This window comes from Phragmites australis, chromosome 11, assembly GCF_958298935.1.
Source record: "Phragmites australis chromosome 11, lpPhrAust1.1, whole genome shotgun sequence".
Classification (NCBI taxonomy): Eukaryota; Viridiplantae; Streptophyta; class Magnoliopsida; order Poales; family Poaceae; genus Phragmites; species Phragmites australis.
Window position 1 is genome coordinate 30,928,074 of NC_084931.1, and position 7,698 is coordinate 30,935,771.

Sequence of the window (7,698 nt, forward strand, 5' to 3'; positions counted from 1 at the left end):
GGCTGAACGGCACGGACCCTGCCATCCCCACGGCGGACGTGCTGTCCCCGACGCGTACGCCGGTGACGCGACGTTGCACGCACAGCCAGTTTCACACCCGCCCCGAGGGAGGCCGCGCCCACCTCCCCCTAACTTGCCTACCACCACCACTCCCATCTCGGGTCTCGGCCTCCTCCCCCCTGCCGTTAAACGCTACCGACTCCCCAGCTCCCGACCGCGAAACGCCCCAAATGGTTTAGCCGCAGACTTCGACGAATTAGCGCAATGCCGGCGGCGGCGTGGAGTAGCAGCGGCGGTGGTGACCACCTACGCGGGCATGCGCACCTGACCAACTGCATCCACCTGCGGCACCACCACGCGCAAGCGCACGGCGCGTCCGGGCGGAGGCCCAGCCCCACGGGGTCGTCCGCGTCGGCCTCGGCCGCGCTGATGCGGGACCTCCTCGCGCTGCAGCGCTCGCGCTCTCTCCGGGACCCCTCCACGCGCCGCTCGGTCGACTCCGCATCCAACAGGGACGCCGACGCCGACCACTCCCTCCGCGGCGGGCTCAAGACCCTCCTCGACCAGCTAGCGGAGAACCCGCAGCCCAAGCCCTCGCGCCGCCCTCGGCGACGCTTCAAGCGCGGGGCCGGTCGCCGCGCAGCTCCCGCGGCTGCCTCCAGCGGCGCTTTAGATCGCCCCGCCGTCTCCGTCAACTCCAGCTCCCAGGAGGCCGTCTGCGGCAACAAGTACCTTTTCAGCGCCGGCGGAGGAGACGACGGCGGTGGTGGCGAGGAGCTGCTGCTGCAGCAGGTGTCGCACGACTCACGCATCGTGTGCGGCATCCCGTGGAACTGGTCGCGCATCCACCACCGCGGCAAGTCCATCCTCGACATGGCGGGCCGTAGCCTCTCGTGCGGCCTGTCAGACCCCATGTCGGCGTCGGCGGCGCGGAGGTTCGAAGCCGCCACCTCCGCTGCCTCGTGCGGTCACATGAACGGGTCGCGTTCGCACCCGCATTTCCCGGTGACGGCGAGGCTGACTTCCTCGACCAGTTCGGACTCCGACTCTCTGCCTCTGCTTGTCGAGGGCGCGCGCAATGGCATCGGTGGCATTTCCAGTAGCTTCTCTGGGGAGCTCGGGATTTTGTCCAAGAGCAGCGAGATAGAGTCTGACCTCGCGTCCGAGGCACGGTCAGGTCAGAGGTCACGGGGCTCGCACGGTGGCCGGCACCGGAGCTTGACACAGAAGTATGAGCCGACGACTTTCAAGGACGTCGTTGGGCAAAGCTTGGTGGTGCAGGCGCTGTCCAATGCCATTCTGAAGAAGAAGATTGGGCTGGTGTATGTCTTCTACGGGCCACATGGTACAGGCAAGACGTCATGTGCGAGGGTGTTTGCGAAAGCTTTGAATTGCCATTCTGCTGAGCACCCAAGGCCCTGTGATTCATGCGCGTCTTGTATTGCACACAATGTGGGCAAGAGTAGGAGTTTGTTGGAGATTGGACCGGTTGGTAACATAGACCTGGACAGCATTGTGGATATACTTGACAATGTGATGCTTTCGCCTGTGCCAGCCCAGCACCGGGTGTTTATAATTGATGACTGCAACACATTGCCGCCAGATACATGGAGTGTCATATCCAAGGTCGTCGAACGTGCACCCCGGCATGTAGTTTTTATTCTCATCAGCCCCAACCTTGATCTTCCTCATATAATTTTGTCAAGGTGCCAAAAGTTCTTTTTCCCCAAACTGAAGGAGTGCGACATTGTGAACACTTTGCAGTGGATTTCTACTAGCGAAAGCCTAGATGTTGATAGAGATGCACTGAAACTTATTGCTTCCCGGTCAGATGGGTCATTGAGGGATGCGGAGATGACCTTGGATCAGCTGAGTTTGCTTGGGCAGAGAATTTCAATGTCGCTTGTTCAAGAACTCGTAAGTTATTATCCAACAACAGTAATCAAAATTGCTTCTTTATTCAGCGTTCTTGAAACAATCACTTTATGTAATAATATACTGTGTATCATTGAACAACTTTAATATGTCAAATATAATTTAATTGGGGGTAATTGTAGCTGATATATTTCCCAAAAAACATGTTGTCAAGTTGTACGATATTGCCCCAAATGTGCATGACTACTTTGACAAGTGAACCTAAGCGAGCCAATTGTTTCTTTTTTCAAGTTTGAAATTAATTGCAGGTAGTACATTTTAAGGTCACAAAAGGGATCTAAATCATATAGTGTGAAAACTAAAGTCACAACTTCAAACAGTAAAAGATTTCTCTCTTTTTTTCTAAAGAATATACCCCTTCAAATTCAAAGTGTAGCATTTGGCACCTAAGAAAAAAATTGACTAGTGATCATATCACCGTATTGAATTCTTAATTTGAAAATATACCTGACATTACCAAACAAACCATTGTTTGCTTGTTCACAGGTTGGCTTGGTTTCTGATGATAAATTGGTTGATTTGCTTGATTTGGCACTTTCCGCTGACACTGTTAACACAGTGAAAACCTTACGGGATATTACCGAAACAGGGGTTGAGCCAATGGACCTGATGTCTCAACTTGCCACAATAATCACTGACATCCTTGCTGGCACCTATCCATTCACACAAGAAAGAGCGCGAAGAAAATTCTTCAAACGTCCAACCTGTAAGCAGCATTGCCTTGCTTATTGTTTTCACTGAAAGGAATTTATAGCTGGGGATGATTCCTGCTTGAGCCGTGTATTGTAACAAAATCATACTCCAACGTTTTCTAGACTAATGGATTGTCCAATAATGTCTTTTCCCCAGTTTGCCTATTAGTCGTGCTTATATATTTATAGCTCTCCTTTAAAACAAAAATACAATACAGTATTAGTGACGATGCTGGCCTAATTATAGACTATGTCTATCCAGCTTTTCCTCACTTAGCAGTCAGTCTTGTTCTGTAAATATTCTTATTCCACACATCACGTTGTGAGAAATTTTTATATACTGGTTTCAGTATCAAAGGATGATATGGAAAAGCTACGCCAAGCCTTGAAAACACTCTCTGAAGCTGAAAAACAGTTGAGGGTCTCTAATGACAAGATGACCTGGCTTACAGCTGCTCTGCTTCAGCTTGCTCCTGATAAACAGTATATATTGCTGAGTTCGTCCACGAATACGAGTCTTAATCGGGGTTTGCTTACCCACCCTGAGGGAGACATTGCAAGGAACTCTGCTGTAGATCATAGTGAGATACATGCTGGTCCCCATGGCTTACCAAGAGCATCTGACCTTGGAAATCAGCAGTATAGAGATGTTAATCCAGGTGTTGGTTCTAGCAACAACATGGGAAGCAATTATCACGGAGGACGGAGAGCTGGGGAACATACACCAGACAGCCATGTATTGTCAACAAGTGGTACCAGAGTGAATGAAGGATCTAAATACAGCAAAACTGACAGTAATATGATTTGGCAGGCTGTGCTAGAGAATGTTCAGTCAGACTCGTTGAGAAAATTGCTGGCTAAAGAGGGGCGACTGATTTCTGTCAGCCTAGGTACAGGTAAGATTTGACTTAAATACCCATTTTGTGTTTGCATTTTTATTATATCATGTCAAAAATTTCATTGCAGAATACACCCTAGGGCAACTATTGCAAGGAATTTGGACAAATAATCTAAATCAGCTATAGTGTGAAGGTGCTAGTGGTACTATATAAATAGGAGAATCTAGCAACAGAACAGAACTGGCTTGCTTTTATATGTCAATATGATGATATCTGGTATTAGGTAATACTATGGATTTTGTTAATCTTGTTCGCGGCACTGGTGGATAGTTTGCTCTAGATCAATTCTAACATATTTTGCATCTCCACAAAGTACCATAATTAGGCTCTTGGCTTGATTAGCTCCTCTAGATTTCAAGCTAGTTTAAAACTTTTTTGAAGTTATTTATAGATCCAGAAAATTGTAGAATATCCTCCTGACAATACTAGCAGATTGCTAGGCAAAGTTGTTCTAAGGATATTGGGACTGTAGAAGATTTTCAAACTCATCGTGCGAACCCTCATTCTGTCATTTTCTTGGTTATTCCCAGTGTATTTGCAGCATATTATTTGTGAAGTTTGAGAAATAATATTTATATCGTTTCTAATGTCTCCTGACATTTGCTTCTCTTCCTCATGCAGCACCAACTGTCCAATTAATATTCAGCTCCCGTGTGAATAAGTCCAAAGCCGAAAAGTATAGGGGGCAAATTCTGCAAGCATTTGAGTCTGTTCTTTCTTCTGCTATAATACTTGAAATCCGATACGAATCAAAGGATGATCTCACATCATATCATGCTCCAGTTATCTCTCGCTACCATGAGGATGGCTCTTCGAATATGGTATTAAGGAGGTCTTTCACTAAACATAGTTCAGTTTCTTCTGGAGGTGAAAATTTAATTAGAAGGCTTCAAAAAGACAGCATTTTCCAGGGTACTAGCTCAAATCAGACACGCTGGATGCAATCTGATCCACATATATTGACCGAAGGTGAAATTATTGAAGTTGGATCTCAGATGGATTGGCATGCTGAACCAGATAATGGCATTGTTACAGCAAACAAAAGAAGACAAGCGAGTGTGTGGAGAGAAGGCTTGTCATCACTGGACCAAGAAATTCCTCAAGGAGGGAAAAATGTGAATAACGAACATGGTCGACAAAAAAACATTGTAAGAGGCAAGGTATCTCTTGCTCATGTTATTAACCAGGCGGAAGCTCGTTCTCAACAAGGTGGCTGGTCTAGGCACAAAGCTATATCAATTGCAGAAAAGCTAGAGCAAGATAATTTGTAAGTAATGCTATGCTACAATTAATTCATATCTGTTCAGCTCTCTTATGCTAGTGTAGTATATTTGCAGCAGTATCGTGCTATAGGCTCAACACTTTGATGCCTGCTATGTTAAATATTCTGCGTGAAACAATTATGCAACTCAACTCTAAGGTGTACAGCCTACTCTTCGAGCCTGGCTTCTGGCTTTCAAAGAGGAGGTTGCCCTCCACATGTATAGGGTTAATTCAATCACTAGAGTAGTTGTTTTTCCTTGGCTGGATTCCCTCTTTATGTTTGGATGCTTGTATGGCTTCGGTCCTGGACGAAGCAGTCCAGGATATCAGCCGATCCGTTGTTTGAATCAGTGAATGGAACCATCCCATCCAGGACGAGGTGGTTCAAGATTCTTAGAATATTCTCCCAGATCCTGAACGACCCGGTATGCAAAATCGGCCGCACCACGCGCCGTCCAGGACCGAGCCGTCCACAGTGAACAATACTCGAAAATCTGGTCTTATGTTGCTTAAAAAATCCTAGAATTTTTGGTACGTGTTCCATAATCCATGTGCAACATATTTTAATTGGATTAAAAAAAAACCTGTGTAATATTTACACTAAAATTCTCCAAAAAACACTACTTTTATAATTTTTAACAATTGTTAGAGCCTCACATAATTTCCTAAAAATCTAGGAAAAATTCACTAATATTTTTCTTATATGATGAACTAATTTTTAAATTTATTTTCAGCCATAGGTTATATGGTGAAAAAGTGAGTTCCTTTGTAATACTCCATTTATATACATTTTTATCATCCAATACAGATATCTAGGATCAACCTATTCAGCCAACCAAACAGAATCTTGTATGAAGTCGTCTCATTTCATTTAACCAACCAAACATAAATATATATTATCCTATACATCCAAGATCAACTCATTCAGGCAACCAAACAGAATCTTGTATGAAATTGTCTCATTTCATTTAACCAACCAAACAGAAATATATATTATCCTATACAACTAACCAAACATCAAACATGTACCAAGCCATCTAGGATCAACTCACCCAACTAAACCATCTCATACAAGATCATCTCCTATACGAGCAACCAAACACTACCTTAATTCCTTTCTTTTCTTTCTTAGCAGGCAGGTTAATTTTCCCTTTCCAGGTTTGTTTTCTCTTATCTGTTGCCCCTTGTACAGGTCTTGTGTTTCTTTTTTAATATAAAATCCTGGGGGGGTTTCCCCCACAGTTTTGGTAAAAAAAAAAACTCTATTGCAATACCCCAAAGGAGAGAATATGGTGTATACACATGTGCAGAAAAGACCCCATGCTAGAGAATAATTACACTATTATGCATATACATCTAACACTGCATAGAAAGCTTAGAGCCTAGATCAATTAGTTTTATTCGGCATCCAAATAATTGAAATGTGAAAGGTTTCAGTTTTCAATCCTTGGATATATTTTTTAAGAACTTTTTGGATGTTAATCTGTTTGCAGGAGATTGGAACCTAGATCTAGTTTGCTTTGTTGGAAAACTTCAAGCACTTCTAGACGGAAGGTAATGATTTTGATATCATCCCTGCTGAAAATTTTCAGGCCAACATATTTTTGTTCTTTTCCTTCCCTTAAAGAAATAAAGAATCAGTACTTGGAGGCATTTAATAATCGGGTGTCATGTTAATCTATGTTAGTTATCCCTTAAAAACAAATCATTAGAATAAAAATGTTAAATACTGTCACGACTAGAGTCACATGGTTACTTGGTTAGATATGGATGTAACACATCAAAACGCGGGATGGCTCGAAAACTTGTTGTCTGCTCCCTGCTGCACTAACTATTCTTGAAGAGTATTGTTCATTTTACATAAATCTTCTTCACTAATGGTCTCATAATATGTAGGAAACAACAAATTGGCAAGTATTCTTAAAATTATTTTTCATAAGAATCTGAACTCTTTAGTTTAATAGTGTACATAATAGCAGTAATGGTAAACAGCTGTATCCTTTTTATATTAGATTGCAAATTGTTGTATATAATGGACTACAACATTTGTCAACGACCAATCGGTGAAAGAATATATGTGAAAACTGTTAAAATTTGTTTCTTCTGTTTGTCGCGACGTTTTCCACTCTTGCTGACTGTCACGATCATTTTCACCACAGCTATCTGCACTGAAGATCAGGACACGAAGATCACGAGCTTTATCAAGGCTCGCCTTGTGCGGAAGGTGCATTTCAGCGGGATCACCAAGATGAAACTTCGGAGTATCAGTCGCCGGATTTTACATGTAGCTCGATTAGTAGGCAATCTGTAGGTGTAGCAGCAATCTGTAGGTGTTGTTCTGTATATTGTTTAACATGTAGGAGACTGAGATAGACGCCATAGCCCATTCTTTCCCGTGAAGCACCATCAATAATTGCTCCAGAATTCGCTGGTCTGAAGCCAAGCTGTGCCAGTAAATTGATCTCCTGTTGGCGTTGACGATAAACTGATATCAGAAGAAGACTACGAGCACCGGCAGGCTTCTCCGAACTCCACAGGCGTTTTTTGTTTCCTTCTTTCTTTTCGGATCCCCACCAGGTCACCAGCACCACGGGATGGAGAGGACATTCAGCAAGAAGGCGCGCCGCCGCCACCAGCAACAGCTGCCCGACGACCTCATCGCCGAGATACTCGCTCGAGTTTCCTACAGGTCGCTCTGCCGCTTCAAGTGCGTCTCCCGGCGGTGGCTCGCTCTCTGCTCTGACCCCGGCGTCCGCCGCAAGTGCCCCAGACCATGTCCGGCTTCTTCTTTCGCAGCACGGCCCTCTGTCCCGCTGGTTACGTCCGTGTCAACACGTCAGGAAGAGGCCCGCCATGGTCGACCCCTCCCTCTCTTTCCTGCCGCCCGACCACAGGGACGTGTACTTCGA

General features: G+C 44.8%; 1 protein-coding gene across 3 annotated transcripts; it reads left to right on the top strand.

The window, feature by feature from the left end:
• On the top strand, positions 1-7,698 carry LOC133885867 (protein STICHEL-like 3). Of its 3 annotated transcripts, XM_062325631.1 has the most exons (7): positions 1-1,626; positions 1,765-1,917; positions 2,422-2,641; positions 2,978-3,523; positions 4,148-4,793; positions 6,283-6,343; positions 6,949-7,697. In XM_062325631.1, the coding sequence occupies exons 1-7, from the start codon at positions 265-267 to the stop codon at positions 7,039-7,041; spliced, it is 3,081 nt and encodes a 1,026-aa protein (XP_062181615.1). In that variant the 5' UTR covers positions 1-264; the 3' UTR covers positions 7,042-7,697. The 3 variants fall into 3 exon arrangements, with proteins under 3 accessions (XP_062181615.1, XP_062181614.1, XP_062181613.1); XM_062325630.1 differs by having other exon boundaries at positions 1-1,917; positions 2,978-3,517; positions 6,949-7,698; XM_062325629.1 differs by having other exon boundaries at positions 1-1,917.

Coding starts and splice junctions, on each gene's coding strand:
- LOC133885867 (XM_062325629.1), top strand. CDS start 265: ATGCCGGCGGCGGCGTGGAGTAGCAGCGGCGGTGGTGACCACCTACGC. Junction 2,642..2,977: donor ATTCTTCAAACGTCCAACCT/GTAAGCAGCATT, acceptor TACTGGTTTCAG/TATCAAAGGATGATATGGAA. Junction 3,524..4,147: donor TTCTGTCAGCCTAGGTACAG/GTAAGATTTGAC, acceptor TTCCTCATGCAG/CACCAACTGTCCAATTAATA.